At 34.8% G+C, this 23,682-nt stretch overlaps 2 protein-coding genes across 2 annotated transcripts; both read left to right on the forward strand.

Moving 5' to 3' along the window:
- Positions 1-11,066: 11,066 nt before the first annotated feature.
- ifc (delta4-sphingolipid-FADS-like protein ifc) lies at positions 11,067-12,684 on the forward strand. Its single transcript, XM_017629522.1, has one exon. The coding sequence runs from the start codon at positions 11,146-11,148 to the stop codon at positions 11,692-11,694; it is 549 nt and encodes a 182-aa protein (XP_017485011.1). The 5' UTR covers positions 11,067-11,145; the 3' UTR covers positions 11,695-12,684.
- Positions 12,685-19,268: 6,584 nt separating this feature from the next.
- Positions 19,269-23,129, forward strand: LOC108373607 (uncharacterized). The gene has a single exon (XM_017629523.1). The coding sequence runs from the start codon at positions 19,295-19,297 to the stop codon at positions 20,333-20,335; it is 1,041 nt and encodes a 346-aa protein (XP_017485012.1). The 5' UTR covers positions 19,269-19,294; the 3' UTR covers positions 20,336-23,129.
- The last annotated feature ends 553 nt before the right edge of the window (positions 23,130-23,682 follow it).

The raw sequence follows: 23,682 nt of genomic DNA on the forward strand, positions 1-23,682 counted from the left end.
AAGCCGCTCCTTCTGCACCTTTCCAGGAATTTGGTTGATTCTGCCATTCTAGTAATTTGTTTTGTTGTATTTTGAAAGCTTTTGATATGTTTTCTGGTTTTGACGTCATAATTGTGCTTGATGTTTGTGTAGACCTTATGCGTGTGTTGGTCACTTCGGTGTGCTCTCCGTTTGAACATGGTTAGGTTTTGTTTTCTGGCCGTTTATTGTAATATTTTGATTGTTTGTTTGAGCTCTAGGCCTAGGGTAAATAAAACGATTGGATGTCTTATCTTCCTTTTTGTTTATTACTGTCGATATTTCGCCTTTAATCTAAAGGCATCTTCAGGACTGCAAAAACACAATATGAATACATATACAAATAATTATTTACACAACGTACAACAAAACATAACTCCTGGCTTTGCCTGGTCGACTAAGCATATGCGCGAAAATGCATTAACAAACAAACTTGGTGACAATAAGTATAAGCATGAAAATGTAAACAATTCAAAATACAGTAATCATAAACAAAAAACATACAAACAACAATACATGAAGCGATGAACAGTAAGACGAAGAATTGTATGTATGTATCATCCCAACATTACATTATTGTTGTCCGAAGAAATGTTGCTATCGGACCGACGATTCGTTTTTTTTTTCTGAACACCTGACACCTACACTATTGATTGTTGCTGTGGGTGAGAACAATATTGCGATACACATGAGCGCAATTATCGGTGTCTGTTTTAAAATTCATCCTTTTATTATTAGGGGTGTTCATGATATGTAGCATCTCCAAAACATATCGCTTATTATAATTTTTCTCTTCTTGCAAGATAGCTACATTTTCAAATCTATTTTTAAGCATACTCAAATTTTGTATAAAAGAAAATCGCTATTTTAAGTATAATGACAAGATTTATGAGCAAAGGTCGGGAATGCCTATGGGTTCACCAGCATCACCCGTGATAGCAGACATAGTTATGGAGGAACTATCGGCGAATTTCGAAAAAGACTCTGACAATAAACAACGATTATTAACTAAATATGTAGATGACTTATTTGCAATTATCAAAACAGAAACTATGGACAAGATGCTTAACACTCTAAACAACTATAATAAAACAATAAAATTTACAATCGAAATAGAAAAAGATGGACAATTGCCTTATCTGGACACCCTAATAATTAGAAAGAACAATAGAATAACATTCGACTGGTATAAAAAACCGACAGCATCAGGGAGGCTCATAAATTTCAACTCCAAACATGAGAAGAAAGCAATTCTAAATACGGCTAGCAATTTTATAAGAAGAGTTCTCTCCATAAGTGACCAAATTTATCACACGAAGAATATTACCATAATTAAAGAAATCCTAGGACGAAACGAGTTTCCTCGGGGTATGATTAATAAGCTCACACGTAACTACTACGTAAGAAACAATAAGGGGGAAAAAAATAAAGAGTTAAATAATAAAGTTTATAAATCGGCGACCTATATTCCGGGATTATCGGAGAGGATTAAACATTCCAAAATGTATGACAAGGAGGACTTTCAAATAGCATTCACTTATGACAACACATTACAGCAGATATATAGCAATACCAAAGAAAAAATTCCCAGAAATGAGAAATCTGACGTAGCCTTCAAAATACCATGCAATGGCGACGGGTCCCACGTATGCAATATGGTATATGTGGGGACAACAAAATCTAAACTAAAGACAAGGATTTCCGCTCACAGGTCTAATATTAAGTTAAGGAGCAATTCGTCGGACAATAAGACGGCCTTGTCATCTCACTGTCAGGAAATGGGACATTATCCTGACTTTGAAAATGTAGCTATCTTGCAAGAAGAGAAAAATTATAATAAGCGATATGTTTTGGAGATGCTACATATCATGAACACCCCTAATAATAAAAGGATGAATTTTAAAACAGACACCGATAATTGCGCTCATGTGTATCGCAATATAGTTCTCACCCACAGCAACAATCAATAGTGTAGGTGTCAGGTGTTCAGGAAAAAACGAATCGTCGGTCCGATAGCAACATTTCTTCGGACAACAATAATGTAATGTCGGATTGATACATACATACAATTCTTCGTCTTACTGTTCATCGCTTCATGTATTGTTGTTTGTATGTTTTTTGTTTATGATTACTGTATTTTGAATTGTTTACATTTTCATGCTTATACTTATTGTCACCAAGTTTGTTTGTTAATGCATTTTCGCGCATATGTTTAGTCGACCAGGCAAAGCCAAGATTGTAAGTTATGTTTTGTTGTACGTTGTGTAAATAATTATTTGTATATGTATTCATATTGTGTTTTTGCAGTCCTGAAGATGCCTTTAGATTAAAGGCGAAATATCGACAGTAATAAACAAAAAGGAAGATAAGACATCCAATCGTTTTATTTACCCTAGGCCTAGAGCTCAAAAAAAAAACAATCAAAATTTTATAAAATAATAATAAATATTAAGTAAACAAAAGACAAATAGGAAAAATTTGGTTAAAATGTCGTGTCACTATTTATTTTCCACTACTGTATGTATGAAAATTTACACAGTCGACGCCTTTAGCCATTGAGGGTCTCACCTAGGGTTGCCAACCGTACTATAATATATAGCATTGTACTATTTTTGGATCTGCGTACTATATACTGTTGGAAAAATATATAGTACTAGCAGAGCACCCGACGTCGCACGGGGTAAACACATAAAAATATAAAACAGTAATACAAGTATTCAGTTCAGCATAATTTAAACTATTTTCTTTGTTTACATTAAGGCATCCTTATGAACCATACTTTTAGCTTTATCGTGCTTTAACTAATATATATTGATCATCACTTGTACTACAAATATTGTTCCATTATTAATATTAGGTGAATTAAGGTAACGATAAAATTTCTAAATTAAAATTAGTCTACTACGGCACATTCCGTATAGCTGCCTATTCGATTAGCTGTTTTAGTATAGCTGCACTTTTCTGGTAGAATGCTTAACTCGGAAGGAGTTTTATTCATTATGTATGCACCTTTTTCGTTTAACAGCATCGCGGGATTAAAAAACGATTTAATCTTTCCATTTCAAAATAATCTAAAGACGGTAAGTTTTCAAAAAAAAAAGCACACACAGTTTTAAATATCCGAGTTTATAGATGAATACATTTATCGAGGGCTTATATTCAATACCCTCTATCTGCAAAAACTCAGTTTTTCAGGAGAGCAAAAAAACTGTTTTGACAGCTATTTTTTAAAGTGTTAATAATTTTAAGTACCCCCGCATGTCCTAAAAATTCACGCTATATATTAAAACTAGTTTTTTACTTTTAATTCATTTTATTTTAGTTTTAAGATCAGGTAGAGGTTATTTCAATTCGAATTATAACTATTTAAATAAAAAAAATTGCTGATAGAGGGTTTTGCAGAATAATGAAAATGTCAGTTCTTTTGATTTAAGAACTAAGTTTTTAGCACAGAAATCATTGGTGTGCAAACTCGTTCCCTTCTATTCCGACGTGCCCAGGTAACCACATAATTTTAATGGTGTTTTTGTGTCGAAAGAGTATTTCACGTGATTTCGAAATTATATGAGAATCATTAGCACTGTTAAAAAAGGCTTCGATGGCTGATTTACTGCCCTTGCTTCTAGCAATGCTGCTGATTCGGCTGTAAATGCCGAGCAGTACGCGGGAAAAGCGCCGATGAGAATTGTAACACCTAACCCTTTTGTTACCGCAAAAGAACAGCTGGTATCATATCTGGAACAGAGACCTGTTTTGAGTACTAATAAAATTAGTGTACTTATTCATGATCCATAAAAATTAGTGCAAGTGAGCACTTACACTAATTCAAAAAATTACTAGNTTGTTACCGCAAAAGAACAGCTGGTATCATCTGGAACAGAGACCTGCTTTGAGTACTAATAAAATTAGTGTACTTATTCATGGTCCATAAAAATTAGTGCAAATGAGCACTTACACTAATTCAAAAAATGACTAGGGGTAATTTCCGCCAAAACAAGAACACACTCAAAATATACTAACTCTTATTTGTGGCGGCAATTTTTGTCTCTATCGAGTATAGTCTACCCAGCTGGATTTTACTCATTTGGACGAGTGAGAGGCTGAAAATAATTTCAATANTGGAACAGAGACCTGCTTTGAGTACTAATAAAATTAGTGTACTTATTCATGGTCCATAAAAATTAGTGCAAATGAGCACTTACACTAATTCAAAAAATGACTAGGGGTAATTTCCGCCAAAACAAGAACACACTCAAAATATACTAACTCTTATTTGTGGCGGCAATTTTTGTCTCTATCGAGTATAGTCTACCCAGCTGGATTTTACTCATTTGGTTGAGTGAGATGCTGAAAATAATTTCAATGAGTTTAATATTATTTGTGTTCTGCTTTGTTCTACGTCAGTGTTGGCATTTTTGGTACAATTGTACTTTTTTGATACAATTTCGTTTACTACGCAGTACTTTTTAGTACAATTTTATGAGAAATACTATAAATATATACGTAGCTCTGAAAATTCACTTTATCAATTCATTTTATCTTTTTGTCTTCGCCTTCTCGTTTTTGCCTTTGTAAGTTTTGAAAAAAGGTTTTGAAATAACCATTATAACATAGCAAAAGGTGTGCTATCAACCTCACATTCCTAGGCAAGTTTTGAAAAACTATTTTCGATACTAAATCTTATTAAAACAAAATGTCGAAATCAGCTATAGTTAGAAACAGTGTCATCGTTAATTCTTTATGTTCTTAAATATCATAACTTCACGACACTCATATATTGACTAGAGTTGACTATTTATTTTATTATTTTTTAATTCTAATTATTTGTTTATAAAAATATAGTTCATTCCTTAACAAAAACTGTATGAAAATAAGTTTAAATCTTTGAACAACATTAAAAAAATCGACAAACTTTCTTAAAAATTTCGAGCTTTCTATTTCAATTTTAGTATAATAAAGTGCAAGTTTAAAGCAGCTGGAATTTGCCGTCAATGTCATATTATCTAAACGCGATTTTTTTAACGAAGAAAATGAGCAACACTTTTATCAAAAAAAAAATATATATATTAAAAATCAACGATAAGTCGCAGCTATTTTAAACTTGCACTTCATTTAAATTGATCGGACTACAAACGGCATTCTCAAAACATGTATTTCTAGGAAATCGAGTTAAAAGCCCGAAATTTTTACGAAAGTTTGTTGATTTTTTTAATGTTGCGCAAAAATTGAACCTTGGGGTTTTATTAAAGTATAAACTGCATTTTTATAAACAAATAATTAAAATTAAATAATTTTAAGATAAATGGCAAATCTTGTCAATATGTGAGTGTCGTAAAGTTTTGATAAGCACTTGAAATACTAAAAATAAAATGTCAAACTTTAGTACTGAATTCAAAGATGTCTCCTTTATCCATGCATAATAACTAAAAAAAAATGTGTTTGTTAAGAAGTGTACCTTAAAATATGTGCATACACATTTATGTTCAAAGTGTAAAATGTACATACATAAACTTTCCCATGAATACCATCAAATCATTGATCTTGAAGGGAATCTATATATGCATGTACTAAGAAAATATATGAGCAAATTAAAAAGTCGATGCAATTTACAGTCGAAAAGTATAGTTTTTGTATAGATTTCGTACTGAATGAACAATTTCATTTCCCAACACTTTGCGACATTCGGGCGCCACCATAAACAAGTGTGAGCTAAAAGTGAGAGTGTGTTAGTGTGCCTTCGCATGCTGTCACTTTCTCGTCGTTTGTACATATTTTGTTGCTTTAAACGACGAAAATCACTAAATNAGTTTTTGTATAGATTTCGTACTGAATGAACAATTTCATTTCCCAACACTTTGCGACATTCGGGCGCCACCATAAACAAGTGTGAGCTAAAAGTGAGAGTGTGTTAGTGTGCCTTCGCATGCTGTCACTTTCTCGTCGTTTGTACATATTTTGTTGCTTTAAACGACGAAAATCACTAAATTCACTCAACTGAACTATTGGTGCTTCTTAGTGCTCCTACTCATTTCGGTATAACTAATTTGTTTAATGGCTCAATGAGAATTGAGCACTACACCAATTCCTATCAACAGAGAACTTAGTCATTGTACATGCTCTCGCTTTGTGTGCCGAGCGTAAAATAGTGTTAGCGCACATGTATAAATATTCTGCAATGAATAATATCCACTAACACTATTTCTTGTGTTATTCAACCAATTACTTAAAAACACGAATAATTGCAGTTCCCTGATCTGGAACCGTCTGTGAAGCTCTCAGGTCATTTATGAGTATGGAACTGGGCAAATGCCCATGCGGTAGAGTTTTTACTTTAGTAAGCATCGTAGTAGATATGATGTCCAAACATTGATGTATGTACCTTAATATACGAAATAAAACTGATTGCTTGCTACATCGGTTTTTTTTTTGTTGAAAGCAGGATTCGAAGTGAGAGATAGCTTTTATTGGAGAGGTGTGGAATGCACAGGTGCTTCTTCTCCTCTGCTGCATGGTAAGGTGTTTCTAGCAATTTAAGATGTTTTTTTGCGCAGTGTCCATAAATTACGAGTGTAATTATATGAACTAAAGAATACTTAGATGATAAAAACTTTATAATCTTTAGTCTAGCAAGTAAGCTTAATCTTACATAATGACAGCGCTGCATAAAAGTAAGTTTATTGTAAAAAATTATTCCCAATATTTTCAATGTGTCAGTATAGGAAAGGGATATTAGACAAGGAGAGGATTGGATGTATGTATACATTTGTGTTTTCTGCATATGTTAAAAAACTACTTTTTTCAGCTGAAATCTTAGCTCCTGAAGATTTGGGCGAATTGATTAGATCGCTTAGTAGATATGTTAGAAAAAAATATTTTTACTTGCGTCAAGTCCTTAGCCTTAGAAGAAATTAAAACACCATCACGTAAGCAAGATGATCTATGTGCGTGTTAGCCGATATAATGGAGCTAACTTTCCCACAGGCTATATTGATTAAAATAACCGAAAGTGGCGATCCTTGTGGGACACCATTAAAGAGAGGAACAGTTTTTGAATAAAAGTTATTAACCCGAACAGCGAACTTCCGGTTGTAAAGGAAAGACTTGATAACATCCTCTCACCAATTTTCCAGGGCTTTAGTTATAGCAGAATAACATGGGAACCTATTCTGTCATAAGCCTTCACAAAATCTAAACTTAGAACTGATACAAGATTTCTTGACGCAAGAGCCGTAGAGGAAAAGTGATCAAAAATTAACAGAGGGTCCATAACACTTAAGCCTTTTTGGAGTGCGAATTGGTGCGGATTCGTAAAGTAATTTTGTTCGGCAAACCACATAAGCCTTTTTGAAAAAATTTTTTTTAAATAATTTAGATATGCAGTAGAGGAGGAGAAATGGGTGTGTAGTTAGAAATTAAGGAATTGTTTCTATTTAGTTTGGCAATAGGAATAATAATAGCAGTTTCCCACGCTTGATGACATAACCCTTGAGGTAGAATGTAGTTATGGAGTTGAATGACTATATGTTTGACGGGATACTGATGATTTTTTAGGACAGGGTACGGGATTTTGTCTGCTTTTGCCTGTCATCGAAGAGATGATTGCGTAAAACTCTTCAATAGATATGAATAAGTGAGAATTGTGGGAATCTTCGGACCAAGTGGAGGCAAATTAATATATACTCATCGCTTATATATTTTAGTAGTGTCATAATCCAAAAAAACTTTGAGTTGAGTATGCAGAAATTTTTTCTCGAGTTTTGATTTTTTGAGTTATGATATTATTGAAGTAAATGAGCGGACATGTACTATATGTAAGCTACCAGCCAAACCCGATCTTAGGACAAACTATTTTTGTAACTCTCATCAATCCAACTCAAGCTACGCAGTCCACAAGATTGTTGTATANATCTAAAGCTTGCCGAAACTGTACCTACCTTCCCTAAATCGAGCTCTGTTGAAGGCGAAATCGATCAACCCAACTAGCTTTAGAGTAGCCGTAGAATAAGCAGTCTGCTTTGGTTAGGCCATCATGCTGGACTCCTTTGGCCCCAATTATGAGTTGCATTCGATTTTCGACTGTGGTCGAAAGTGCTGAGCGAACGAATTTTCATTTGGTATTACATTTTTCACAATTTTCTAACACTTCGCTACACCATCGAAAGCAAAATTCTGTTCGACAGAAAATTCGATACTCAACGAAAATTTCGACACGCTTGCATAGCTCATAATACGAATTTCACTTTCGATCGCTGGCTATCGAAGATCGAAAATCGAATGCAGCTCATAATAAGGGCCAGTATTGTCATGGCTGAAAGATAAATAAGAGCTCACGTTACCATCAAAAACTCATTTTCATCAAAATTGCAGATAGAGGGTATTGAATATAAGCCCTCGGTATGTATATCCCCCTTTTACAAACTCATTGATATATACTTTGCCACGCTCCCTTTTATAAACTCATTCATATACACCTTACTATAAGCACCTACCATAGATATGTCTGCATACCAAATTTAAATTTCATGTGACTTATGGTTTTGAAATTATAGCTGATAAAATTTTCCACGCGTATGGGATGTGCCACGCCCCCTTTTACAAACTCCTTTATATATACCTGCCTATAAGCATCTACCATTGACATGTCTGCATACCAAGTTTCAAGTTCATGTTACTTATGGTCTGGAAGTTATGGCTGATTAAAAATTTCACGCCTATGGGAGGTGCCACGCCCCCTTGTCGGATCCCAATTTTTTCACCCTATTATAGGCCCAGGTGTCATGGCAATACTCTGTCAAAATGTTGTTCGATTCTGTCCGCCCGTTTAAACTGCAACCTGGCACATACATACATACATACATACTTTCACAAATATATAGTAGATGCAAAAATACTATATTTCTTATATTATAAAAATAAATATGTTTCAGTAATTTGTAAAAAAGGAATGTTTTAACTTTGATGACATTTATACTGAAATATCAATATTAAAAGAAATGTACTTTAAAACAAAGGGTCCACAGATCAAATATTGCACCATTTTTAAAAATACTTAGAAAGATTTACCAAATTTACTTAAAATTATTTCGTTTATGCACTCTATTCCTGCAACTTCGGCATTCACAGACAGAGTTTTTTTTCTATTAAGATTGTGAAATGATGAGATGAGAGAAAAAAGTGACTATCTCACTAATAAAAAATGAACTTTTGATTTATATTAATTTAAATATTGACTGCGATAAAGCATATGATACTTTCAAAGAAATTTATTTTTTTATAGAGGAAATGCATAACACAGAAAAAAAGACGTAAAAAGCATTTTACCTTCTTTAAAAAAAATACTATATATATTTTTTTTCATGGAGCACAAATAGAGTTTTAGAAGGACATATTTGCATGTTTTACTGACTTTATTGGAATCTATTTTTTTGGATTTATAGTTTTGCAACAAGTAATTTCTAGATTTTTGTGAGTTCTTTTGAATTACGTTATGACAATAAAAAAATTAACCACTCTATTTACCATGCAAAAGTCATAGAAGAAAGTTTTTACCTATCTTGATTGTGACGGCTGTTTCAAAGACTTTTGTACTGATTTATAATTATGCAACGGAGTGTATGTTTACACATCAAATTTCGCTAGTACTTGATACTCACACCCTTTTTTGAGAAGTTTCACTTCTATCACGCGTACCATGATAAAAAACATTACAAGGTAAATTCATTCTCTCAATTCGTCGGCCGTGATTTTTTTTCTGACGTTTGCCAGCATTTTAAAATCATATAAAATTGAGAATAAAAAAAACGAAGTTGTTCACAATTGTTGTTTGAGACTGAAAATGGGAATGTGTGTGTTAGTTTGAGTTTTGAATTTTTAAATTATATTGCTGGCAAACGTCATACTGCCTCTCAATGGTTTTACCTTGTTATGTTTTTATCGTGACGTGTACAATGCCACACTCGCCTCTTTTTATTCCTCGCCCTTTTAAAGGATTTTTTTTTGTTTTTCTTAAGAGCTGAATGCTATTCTTAAAGAGAAAATTTGTTGAATGAGGTATGTCATGTCACCGCGGCCACCTGTGTTCGCGACCTCCAAGGATTTGGATGAAAGTTGAAGAGATTGAAGGTTTAGGTGACATGAACATGCGTGCAGCATTTACACGGTACTTACATTTTAAGAAAACGTCATACATACCTTTCTTTAAAGTGCTATATCTTGAAAACCTTTTAACGAAACCTAATAAAAAAAATGGCTTTAATTATAAAAAAAAACAAAAAAAAAATTAAGTAATAATTTTTCTTTTAATTTTTTTTTTTGGATTATAGCATTTAAATTTTTATTTTTTATTTTTACATAAAAACATTGTCTATAATGTCAACTTTAAGCAGCCAAATGGGCGTAATGGGCTACGAAGGCGTATGGACTCTAGATCGTCTAAAGCTCGAGCAATATGAAAAATAGACATTGAAATTTTATGAAAAACAATATGAATAAATCATATTTACTTAACTGAAGGTCTAAAATTACGGAAAACCCCCCAAGGAAATGGCAGAATTGAACTTTGTTGCAATTTCACATGGGAAATGTGCCTGCGATGGGATTGGAGGAAATTTTAAGAGACTAGCAGCTAGAGCAAGTCTTCAACTCCTGACGTTACAACAAATTCGTACACCCGAAGCCCTCTACCAATGGGGTAAGAATAATGTAGAGAAAAAGAAAGTATTGAAAAATGTTTACCGATTTTTTTTTTTTGTTTTTTATACGTTGCACATTAATGTAGAAAAATTATAATTAAAGCCCATAACAAGAAGGAAGAAATACATTTTTCGCATTAAGTTTTGTTCAAAGGTTTCCAAGATACAGCACTTTAAAGAAAGGTATGTATAACGTTTTCTTAAAATTTAAGTCCGGTGCAAATAGGCAACCCTAGATATACATACATATCGGCAAAATATGCTGCATGAAGATTCATGTCACCTCGACCTTCAATCTCTTTAACTTTCATCCAAATCTTTACAGGTCGCGCACAGAGGTGGCCGCGGTGACATGAAATGCCTCGTATGTTATTTGCAAACTTACTATATATAACTATAAATAATTTTTCTTTACAGGTACCAAGGTGATGAAGGTATGGATACGGATATTCCCACTCTTTTGGAAGCTAAACTTTTTAATACAACCCTTGGAAAATTTATCTGGGTTTGTCTACAACCGTTTTTTTACATCTTTCGGCCATTAATAACAAATCCAAAGCCACCAACTACACTCGAAATTGTCAATACTGTTATTCAAATAATATTTAACTTACTTGTTGTTTATTTCTTCGGTTGGAAAGCACTGGCTTATTTAGTTATTGGATCAGTACTAGCTATGGGACTACATCCGGTAGCCGGACATTTCATTTCAGAGCATTATATGTTTGCCAAGGGTTTTGAAACTTATTCGTATTATGGGCCTCTTAATTGGATTACATTTAATGTGGGGTATCATAACGAGCATCACGACTTCCCTGCTGTTCCAGGCTCGAGGTTACCAGAAGTAAAACGTATCGCTCCAGAATTTTACGAGACAATGCCACAACATACAAGTTGGTCTCGAGTACTTTATGATTTTGTTACGGATCCTACGGTAGGGCCATATGCGCGTGTAAAACGACACAAGCGTGGACTTAAGAATTAAATTAAACGTTTGGAAAAAAAAGTTATAGTATATCGTTGTCCTCACTGTAAAAGTTTCTAAGCGACTTTTCCAATTTTACTTTTAAACCCCCAGTCCAAAATTAAAAAAAAGGCCAGACTTGATACTCTTTCAACAGTCAGGCAGGGACTTCCACATGTTATACATGTAAATTTTGTAAATTTTTGCTCCCGCTACGACATATTTCATTGGTAATTTAGGACTATTTCCAATGATGCCACGACATTAGGATCAATTACCTGACGTTACACAATCAATTTTCCTCTTTCAATTTGAAATACTTTCTTTTCACTAACTACTCTTATATAACTAGATACTTGATTGGCTAATTGGCTTTCAATTTGTTTTCAATTTTGATAAACTGTTCAGCATTGGCAAGTGAACTTCGGTGTAAGCAAAATATTACTCTTAAAAGTTAATTTGTAGTGGAAAAGAAAATAAAAGGTGAAGAAGTTTTCTATTTAATTTGAAAATGTTGTGGAAAACTGATTTGTTCTAGAAAAACAGTGTGCAGATCCGCAATCTACGACCCAAAATTAAGTTTACGTGTCGGCGTCTTTTGTGTTACTTCAATACTTGAGATTTTCCTTACAATATACTTTGATTTAAAACCTCACCAGTCGGAATTTAGGCCAGGTTGTTCACAGACAACCTTATATCCTAAGGCTGGCAATAAGATTTTTTGATAAAATATTTATTAAAGCGGATTCATCGTTTTAGTTCAGAACTTTTCTTCCATGTAGTTTTTGCGTTTCTTTCACAAAGAGAGAAATATAACAATAACCACATGGAATAAAAAGTTCTGAAATAGAACCATGAATCCCCCTTTAAACATATGAGTGAAAATTACTAGTATTACGTACCTGTTCATACCTGCCAACCCGATAGGTAGGCCAAGGAAAAAGTAAACAACTGAACCAAGGCGAATTTATATAAGGTGGTGTTGTTTCATCAGCTGTGAGTAGCGTTTGATTGTCAAAATTTTGTATTTCGTTAGCGAGTGAGTGAAAACGTGAGAGTTTTTGTATTTTCTGTCGCCCTTTTTCATTCGAGGAAGAATAGCTGAAATTTGACAATGGGCCGCTAAAAGCAAAAACAAAATACAAGTAATTGTTGTATTTGTTGAATCGATACCACCTTATATGTATTCGCCTTGAACTGAGCGTTTTCAGCATGATACAAAAAAGAAGGTAGTTTCACTTTGAAATTTTTTGACATAAACTGTGCTTATGTCGTTTATATTTTTCGTAAATTGCTCAAGTAGCACTGCCACCACAACAAATGATTGGTTTGGAAAATTCAATATTTTTTAAGGAATTTTTTATGCATTTAAAAATAATAACACGGAAGGTAAATTTACTTATTTCATTGTATTAGCAGAGCTTTTAATAAGTGTATATTGATTTAAAATGCTTTAATTTCGATATTCTTTATGGAAATATGAACAATGGAGTGGGTAAAAAGTAGCTTACCATCAATGAAAGTACAATGGAAGCATAAACTTATTTGTGACTAGCGGTACCCCGGTGTGCTTCTCTACACCAAATATGGAAAAATGAATGAAAAATCCTGAAATTTTTCTATATGAAAATTTATCATTTGTTTTATTTCAAAATTTTTGATTCTTTATTTTAAATCTTAATCCGACACATTTGGATATACAACATTTTTTGTTTTTCCATCTTGGGTATGAATAAATAAACAATTTAGAATGCCAATTCTTGAAAAGGCCACGTATAGCTACCAATTCCAGTAATCTACCACAAATATTTCAAGAGATATACCAGATGAAAATTTTTGTTCGTATGGGTGGTGCCACACTCCGTTTTCCGAATTCGGGGAAACTTAACACAAACCATCTGTATAATAGCCCGACTATGCCGTAAAAATTTGGTTGAAATCTTACACTTATTTTTTATATATAAGATGGGAGGTGCCCATTTTTCTCCATGAGTATGGAATTATTTGATATACCTCTATACCAATGTCCAGTACTCTACCACAAATATTTCAAGGGATATACAACATAAAAATTTTAGTTAGTATGGGAGGTGCCACACCACCTTTTCCGAATTCAAGCAAACTTCACATAAACCATTTGCATGATAGCCCGAATATACCGCATAAATTTGGTTCAATTCGGTGAAGCCTTTCTCAAGTTATATAATCACACCAAAAACGTTCACTTATTTTTATATTTCAGTTAGTATGGGTGGTGCCACGCCCCCTTTTCCGAATTCGGGAAAACTTCGCATAAACCATCTGCATGATAGATCGAATATGCCACATAAATTTGGTTGAATTCGTTGAAGCCGTTCTCAAGTTATGAGGTCACACCAAAAACGTGCACTTATTTTTATATATAAGATAACGCATGATGTAGTCACGAAGGCGGAGGTAAAAAAATTTAAATAATCTTAGAGCTCCTACACAGATGGGCGAAGGTCGCGCCTTTTTCGGATTAGACTAATAGAGCTTTATTAAAAATTTAAACGAAATTGAATGTAGCCCACATAATGGTTTTAAATTTTTATGATTTTGACAAGCAATAAATGTGAGCAAATTTAAGGACAAAATTTATTGTGTAACTTCCGCGTAAGGCCGAAATCGTAGTAAATCTATGAATTCGAATGCTCGTTACGAATACAAAAAAATTGTACCACTGAATCCGAACTCGAAAATATTGTTGCCAGATTCAAATGTCACATTCCGTGATCGCGAAGTAAACAATCAAGTTTTGAGTTATCTACTTTGTAATGAATTATCATGGTTTTGAGCAGGGTCCGTAACGGTTATAACTTATATTAAAAAAAATATCTTTTAATCATTACACGGTACAACAGTCTAAAAAATTCAAGAAATTTGAAGTGTATCCAGTGTGTTTTGGCCTCCTCATAACGAGGATGTCTTCATTTTTCTTGGTTCACGTCGAATTATTTTTCATCGGGTTTTGAAGTTCTGAGGTTAAGTATACATTATAACATGTAATATTTATGTAATATATAAAAAATGCTTATAAAATCCGTAAATATGTGTCTTATTTTTATGATCTTAGGTTTATTGGAAAGGTATTTGAGAGTATCTTCTTTTTAAAAAATATATATTTATTTTATTAATACTTTTTTTTGAATAGAATTGATTTTTTTTATATCGTCCCTCTTATGCCAGAAGCATGAATGTGCAATTTACCAATCTTGAGTTATTGGGTTGACTTGATTAACCTTTGAAAGTTCTATTTTATGCCAAAATCCAGAATACCATGCGTACACGGAAACCACATATTTTGCGATGTAAATTACATGAATGTACAGTAAAGTCTCATAAAAAAACTTTCAAACTTGATTTCTCAGCATTTTCATTTTTATGCTGACTACACACTAAAGCTAGGATACTATCGATAGTACCGCCACTCGATAGTTTTCGAAGCGATAGTTGAAAACATCGATAGTATCGATAGTACTATCGTCGTAAACCACATTATGTAACAGTGTTCAATTGAAACCCTCAATTCTTTGAAAATGAACAAAAAAATTAATAAATATCTTTGTAAATTACACATATTTTTTTTATTTGAATGAATCAAAATGAACTCTCTATAATAATAGAATAAACTTAGTACCTCTGAATTAGATATGCATACTTATGTACATACATACATTTCCATGCACTTGAATAGGGACAGGCAAAATCTGAATTTTTATAAGGAAAAAATCACTCACTGACTAACGCAGATACTGATCGGTCGATTCTTCTCTCAGCAAACGTGTCAAAAACAAGTTTTCGTATATTCTATAAATACCGGAAATTTCTTACATACATATAAATACTTACCAACAATTACCATACACCAGGCATTCCCAAAGTGGGTGCCGCTAATGGCTAGAGTATACTAGTGGTGCGGGCAAATTCTTTAAACTTACACACACAACGCAAGCGGTTTGATCAAACTTCAACATGGCGGCAAGAAAATCAAAAAATTTTGATTTTTTATTAAAATTACCTTCAGCGGCTCGTCAAACCCCATACACAACACAAATGGCTTGCAACAAAGGGGTATTTCGCTTGGTTTGTCAAGCCGCTTGTGTGATGTATTCCGCTCTTAAGCGTTGTTCCCCATCACGTTTTGTTAACGAAAAATTTAATCAAAAAATTTTCAGAAAAATAGCCGAAAACGTACCCTTTTCACAACCCTTTTCGGTACATTTGTAGACCTAATCCGCGCTTCATCATTTGTTCCCGTTTTTGGATTAATTTCCGGATTTTTTGCTGGTTGGGCAGTTCTCGTAACAAGCGCAGCAGCTTCGCGCTCGTGTATATGTTACTTATTCTTTGGAACTTCACAATCACACTGTGAAAGAGCGAATCAACACGATCTTAGAGACAGTCGATAACGGTTGGTTGGTTTAACCTTTATGTCAACAGCAGAAAAATTATACGTACGTCAACAGCATCATACCTGGGTATGCACTAGCGTTGCCAAATGTCCCGTATTTGCCGGGACGACCCGTATTTTGCATTCAATTTTAAATGTTTCAACGGGACAAGATTTTTCATTATTCTTTTCAACCTGTAAACTTCTACTCAACATGGTCGCGGCTATTGTGAGTAGGTCATTAGCAAGCATTATTGCATGCAACTTTGTAAGAGAAATATAGCTAAAAATTACCGTTGGTTTTTTAGAATTTTTTTTGTTGTGGAGGGTGTCGCGAATTTCCTTCCAAATAACGCATGAACTAAACTGACTTTTATATGGAAGAAAATGCGCAACACCCTCTACAAAAGAATATAAAAAATCAATTGCAATTTTTAGCGACTTGAAACTTGCACTTTATTGTACTGAGATTGAATGGGCTATAAGACCGCATACTCGAAATCGTTTAGGAAATCTAATTAGAAATACCAAAATTTTTGTGAAATTTTTCTTTTAAGTTTAATTAATTTTTGTAAACTTTTTGCATGCTTTGAAACTTTTATTTATGTGGTACCTGATATAGATCGACCCAGACCCAGACTAGCTGGCCAATAGCCACATTCGTTTGGGACATATACCACTTATTACGAGTCTGAAGTTGTAAGTATTCGAAGGACCATCTACGCCAGAAACTCTGATGCATTTGAATCAATAATTTCCATCGTTTTATTGGAGATACCTTTTCATCAAGGATAATTCGCTCCGGGATTGCAAGTAAGGGTCTTCCATCTAAAAAATTACTCGGTGTTAGTGACGAGAAGTCCGGCGGGTCATCAGGCATTGCAGAGAGTGGCCGAGAGTTTAAGCTTGCCTCTACCTGTTTCAAAATTGTATACAATTCTTCATAGGTTAATGTGGTGTCATGGGTTACACGTTTGAGGTGATACTTCATACTCTTCACTCCGGCCTCCAACAAGCCACCAAAGTTAGGCGCGCCAGGAGGTATAAAATGCCAATTGATACCTATTGTAGATGCATTAGTAGCGGCTGTCTGCAACTGTGCTTTGCGCGTGCTTCTTCTTTCATCCATTCATTCCTACAAAAGTTTTACCATGGTCGCTATAAATGTCTGAACAGAGCCCACGCCCGGACACAAATCGAGTCAGAGCTGCAAGGAAGGATTCGGTTGTCATATGGCTAACAAGCTCGATATGAATGGCTCGTGTAGAAAAGCACACGAATAGAGCTACATAGCCCTTGTAACTCCGATGCACGCGGCCTTTTGTTGTTCGTATGTTAAACGGACCTGCATAATCGAAGTTTATCAAGACACAAATAATTTTCAAGAATAAACCAGTCTGTTGGTGCGACTTGAGCAACTGCAGTTTGCTTTGACTTGGATTCGGCAAATGCTGCCGGGAATTTTAACGTTGGTTCCGGCCAATTTTTTGGGAGTGCGACAACCATTCAGGTCCGTGCCACCGCAAACAATGATTTAACAGTTGAATTGGGGCAAATCCTCTTGAGGCGCAATAGACTGGGTTATCTGTTGATCGAACATACTTCCAGTTGCTTACAGCTGTTAGATTGTGAGCTTCACGGACCCGATTTGCAACGAAGTCTTTTAGAATTCCAGGGTGTAATGTATTCTTGGATGGAGTGGGGATGCAATAGTGAATTTGCAGAGGAATGATCGCACCTTCTACCTACTGTCGTTTTAAGCAATCACGGAAGAAAGCTTGTCTCTCAAAACCCATAATTTTGTTGTTGGAAAAGTGTACGCCGGTCGGGACCCATTCATGACATTAGCTAACAGTCGGCGGGTGGATTCTTGGCATTCCTTGAACCAGCGAATTACAAAAAATTTTATTATCAGAGTCCCCTTTAAACCCTTTTATTAAAAAAACTCTAGAAATGATAAAAGACGGGAAGCAAAAAATTTATACACTAAACCGGTACTAATAGAAAGTCATTTAAAAGGCCAGGAGTATCTCAAGATGAAAGCGAGATACTGGGTGCTTTTCATTACCCTCCCTACCTATGCTTCTGGTTGCACTAATATATACCCAAAAGCCCGAACATTCTTTAAACGACCCACATTACCAAGGAATAAAAGAAGCAATTAGCACATTCTGATGTACATATGTATTAACTTACATTATTTATTCCACTAAAATTAAATATTATCCTCTAAATCTTATACCCTAGTTTTATATATTTATACAAAGGTATACTAAGAATATGAGCGAAAAAAATTAAACTTTGGATTTTTTTTTTTTAATTTCAAATAATTATAAACGTTTCCTTTCCAGTTTTAATTAACTCAAGAAATTTTTGCTTATTCTTCTATCGGAAATTCGCCTTTAATTCAACTCGCACCAAAATTTTCTCGCATGTAATTTATATATCATGACATTTTTTTTTTTTTGTTTTTTGTTTCTCTACATCAACCTACTTACAAGTATTCTATTTGTTAACATGCTCTCAAAGAAAAGTAAAATTCATAATAGTATATTTCAGCGTGAGTTTCCAATTATGAAATCAACAAAACTGCTTTTCGAACTCCGCCCCGTTGGCGAAAAACAAAAAAAAACAAATTTATATATGTACATACGTTGTGTTCAACGAGTAAGTTGGTCGGATGTGTTTTTTGGATGCGGACTTTATTTAATTTATTAAAGGGGATTTCGCGGCGATTAAATCGTAAAAATTTGCTAAATCAACGTTAGGCAGCCACAACTGCACATCGATGTGATTTAGTGTCAATTTGGATGGAAGTTGGAGCTGAAAAATTGAAATTTTACTTTGAAGCCTAATCGCGTTGGTGTTAAAAGAAGAAAATTCTAACAAAAAAGCCAAAAGCAACTAGTAAGTCGAGCGACTCACCAAGTGAGCGCGATGGAAGAGTGCAGCAAATGCAAAACAACTATTCGTGATAAATCAGTTAGATGTGTGGGTGTATGCGGTCGTAGCTATCACATATCAACAAAATGCTCGGGTCTTGACGACTACAGTAGCAGCTGTCTCATTACGAACAAAATGATTAAGTTTCTGTGTGATGATTGCTTGCAGTTTATACGTAATGTGGATGAAATGTTTAGAGAAGTCCAAGACCAAATGAAGAAAAATGGTAGTTACCTAAAAGAGTACAAAAATAGCTTTAAAGAGGCGATGAAAACAAATGAGCGCGAAATAAAAAGTTTGATAGAAGCTGTAGAAGCTAAGTACTCTGAGCGTGTTCAATCACTTGTGGCAGCGCAGCAATCTTTTGAGAAAAAAGTTGAAGAGGCCGAAAAAAAAGTATCTGACTTTACAAGAGCAATAAAAGAAAACTCCGATAACGTGTGCCGTGAGCTTGACAGTAATAAAAAAGAAAATAAAAAAGTCTGTGAAGAGGTAAAAGGCATCATGAGTAAGCACAGTGGAGTAGTAAGCGAGACGTACGCGGATAAGCTAAAAAGGGGTGCGGGGTGTGCCCCAGTAATTCTAAAGCCAAAGAAAAGTCAACAAAGTAATATAACCAGAAATGAAGTCAAAGAATGTATTAACCCAGCCAATTTAAAAGTTAAGGTTAATGGGATGTTTAATAGACAGGATGGTGCAGTTGAAATTAAATGTGTAAATAATAGCGATAGAGATATCCTAGCTGATGAAATCAAAAATAAGTTAAGCCAAAAATATGATGTGGAAATCCCAGGCTTGAGATACCCCAAAATATTAATAAGTGGGCTATCGGCGAACTTGGAGTGTGATAAAGTCGAAAAAGCTATACGTAAGCAAAACGATGTCTTATTTGAGCACCTCAAATGTACTAAAGTTTTTAAATCGCAGAAAAATCCTAGAGTGTTTAATGCGTTTATTGAAGTGGATGGTGTAGCCTTCAAAAGCATTATAAAGGAGCAAAGAATCAATATTGAATGGGATCGATGTATGGCTTACGAAAGCGATGGAGTTCTAAGATGTTATAAGTGTTGGGGCTTTAACCACAAAGCTGCAATGTGCAAAGAACAGCATCAGATATGTGCTAAGTGCGGGGAAAATGATCATAGCTATAGAGAATGTCAGAATAACTTTGTGAAATGCAGAAATTGTAGCATAGCGAAAGCAAGACTTAATCTGGCGGACATCGACGAAAAGCATGATGCAAGGGACAGCTGCTGTCGCGTATTACAGAGAAAGGTAAAACTGCAGGCCGAAAGAACATTATACTAGCAATCAAAGGGCAAGATACTATGCCTTTACTTGAACATATGTGGTCTGAGAACGAATTTTTCCCAATTAGAAGTTTTGTTGGAAGACAGTGTATATGACTTCGTATGCTTGTCTGAAACGCATCTTACCTCAGACATAGACGATGAGGAGCTATATCTTCCAAATTATAGTATTCATCGAAATGACAGCGATTCAAAACACACTGGCGGTGTTGTAGTCTACGTGAATAAGTCATGGGAAGTGCTAGCGACTGAAGTTGAATCTAAAGCGAGAGCCTTTTGGTGGCTTTCGATAAAATTACGCCGCAATAGCAAATATCTTGAGCTAGGGACAATGTACAGATCCCCCAATAGGGTAACTTCCCCAGAAAGTGTTTTTTGCGAATTTTTTAAGGATAAGCTAGACTCGCTCTTAGAAACCAGTGATGTCATAATAACTGGAGACTTCAATATAAACTGGTATGAAAACACTGTTTCCAGAAGAATCATAAAGCAAGCAACGGATGACAGTAGCTTTAAGCAGATTCTGAATAACCCTACTCGAATAACTGAGTTTTCCGCAACGCTGATAGACTATGTCGTGACAAATATAAGTAATATAAATGCACATACGGTGTCAGACCTCAAAATAAGTGATCATGAAACGATACTAATCGAAATTAATGAGCGTGAGAAAGCAAAGCCCACCAAATCAACGTTAAAAAGATTAACCTTTGACAACCGTATTTTGTGTGATACGGTGAATGCAAGATGTGCAAATTGCAATGAAGGTGAGCTCGAAGCATATGCCACAACATTTAATGAAGCTTTAAAAGAAGCAATCAATAAAATGACAATAGTGAGAACAGTGAAGTCTAATGTAAGCAGATGTAGATGGTATAATGCTAGACTCAGGACGTTAAGGCAATCGAAGGAAGCAAGCTATAGGCGGGCAACGTGGACTCGAAATACGGAAGACTGGGCGCGTTATAGAGAATGTAGAAATCGGTACGTTAGTGAGCTGAACCGGGCCAAGTGCCAATATATTGAAGCGAAAATAGATCGGTGTTTGGACCAAAAAACCATGTGGAAAGCAATAAAGGACCTTGTGCTGAAAAAGGAGCAAAAAAATATCAAAAAAATCGACTTCGGAGATAAGATTGTAAATAATAAGCATGAACTTGCCAATCGTCTCAACGAATTCTTCGTAGAAAGTATAAACCGAATAAACGTGGCAATACCAGCGGTTCCTTATATTAACCTTAGGAGCAGAGCGGACACACGCTTTAAGTTTAATGAAATAAATCTTGTGGAGCTAAAATCAACGCTGACTAAAATGAATAGCAAAAAAGATTGTAACTCAATGTCGATTACTTACTTGTTATCCACCTTTAATGTTACTGGGCCGATTGTCCTATCTTTAATTAAAAAGTCACTTGAAACCGGTATATACCCACATCGCTGGAAGCAGTCAATAGTAGTCCCAATAGAAAAAGTAAAAAATGCAAAAAAGCCGGAAGAATACAGACCAATCAACACGCTATTAATTGAAAGCAAAATTATTGAAAAAATTGTTCACGCCCAGCTCGAAAACTATTTTGAGAAGCACAACCTCTTTTGTGAGTATCAGTCTGGATTCAGACTAAAGCATAGCTGTGAATCATTGCTTAACCTTGTCATCACGAAATGGAAGACTGAACGAGATAACAAGCGAGTGATAGCAGCAGTTTTTATTGATCTCCAGAGAGCTTTTGAGACGATCGATAGAACGATATTGTTAAAGAAGTTAGAGGACTACGGGATCTCAGGGGTCGAACACCGTTGGTTCCAGAGTTACCTTTCCGGAAGACACCAGAAAACGAGAGTGGAAGGCGTGGAATCTGATTCGACGACAGTTGTACTTGGAGTTCCCCAGGGGGCAGTTCTCGGCACGCTGCTTTTTATTATCTATATCAACGATCTTGAACGAGCTTTGAAGGATGCGAAAATTTGTCTATTTGCTGATGATGCACTACTATACGTGGCGGGAGACACTGCGGATGACTGTATAGCAAAACTAAACAGTGACTTAGTATCTGTAGCACGATACCTTAAAATGAATAAACTGAAACTGAATATTGCGAAGACAAAATCGATGCTTTTCGGCGGTAGATCTGACTTGGACCTCACTATAGACGGAAGCACCATTGAAGAAGTAGACCAAATAAAATACCTGGGCGTTGTCTTAGATACTAAGTTGTAATTTGATGCACATATTGATTATATTTGTAAAAAAATATCTAAAAAAGTTGGTTTAATGTGTAGGATCAGAAATAAGGTATCACTGTGCTGTGCTATAAAAATTTATAATGCGATTATCAAGCCTCACTTTGAATATTGTTCTACCATACTTTTTTTAGGAAGCCAACATAGCATAGATAGAATGCAGAAATTACAGAACAAAGCTATGAGATGTATTCTTAAGTATAATCGTTTAGCATGCGTTAGGGATATGCTTGATACTCTGAAATGGATGTCGGTCAACCAACGTGTGATTTATAATGTAATCTTATTCATTTTCAAAGTTAAAAATCGTATGCTTCCTAGATATCTTACGGCCGAAATTAGCTATGTGGCCGATGTTCAACCGTATTTATTAAGAAGTAACGCCGATATAAAAAGACCGTCGTATATATCAAGCGCAACACAGAATAGTCTATTCTATAGGGCAGCAACTATATTTAATTCGCTACCTTATGATACAAAACAAGATTTAATTTTCAACTCATTTAAAAGAAAGCTATCAAATTGGGTAGAGGAAAATTTTGTATAACCATCCTTAAACACAGATGAACATGTATATTTCTATACCCACCATGCAAAACATGAGAAATAGGCAACAATCGTCAATGGCAACAAATTGGCGACTCACCGATTTATTGCTGTGGTGACAAATCGGCAACATCACTTCATTCATGTCAATTTTGAATAAAAAAGTTCTCAAAAATTCCGAAACTTATGAATATGGCGTCAATAGTATTGGCCAAAAGCATCTAAATTATGCCCAAGGACAAGATTGATAAAATAGGAAGCCTCACAGCGAGAAAATGAATTAATTCCGATTGTAAGTTGCAATTTGGTATACAGAAAAATAAATGAAGTATTAAAAAGAATAAAATTATTCCAAATATCGCCTGAAGCGATAAGAAAAAGACTCATTCAGGCAATAAGAAAACGACTCGCCCAGGCGAGTTGCCTTCGGCGGACGTTTTAGAGCGACCGGTAATAGGAAATCGATTCGATGGCAATATTACCGGCAATAAATTTGTTTCCGAGGGCGACACGTTTTCTTATTGCCGGCAACACAAATTGTTTGGTGGGTAGTACTAA

Source organism: Rhagoletis zephyria, unplaced genomic scaffold, assembly GCF_001687245.7.
Source record: "Rhagoletis zephyria isolate East Lansing unplaced genomic scaffold, Rhagoletis_zephyria_1.1 Rzeph_scaffold_06857, whole genome shotgun sequence".
NCBI lineage: Eukaryota > Metazoa > Arthropoda > Insecta > Diptera > Tephritidae > Rhagoletis > Rhagoletis zephyria.

Excerpts from the sequence above, each read along its gene's own strand:
- ifc (XM_017629522.1), top strand. The coding sequence starts at position 11,146 with ATGGATACGGATATTCCCACTCTTTTGGAAGCTAAACTTTTTAATACA.
- LOC108373607 (XM_017629523.1), top strand. The coding sequence starts at position 19,295 with ATGAAAACAAATGAGCGCGAAATAAAAAGTTTGATAGAAGCTGTAGAA.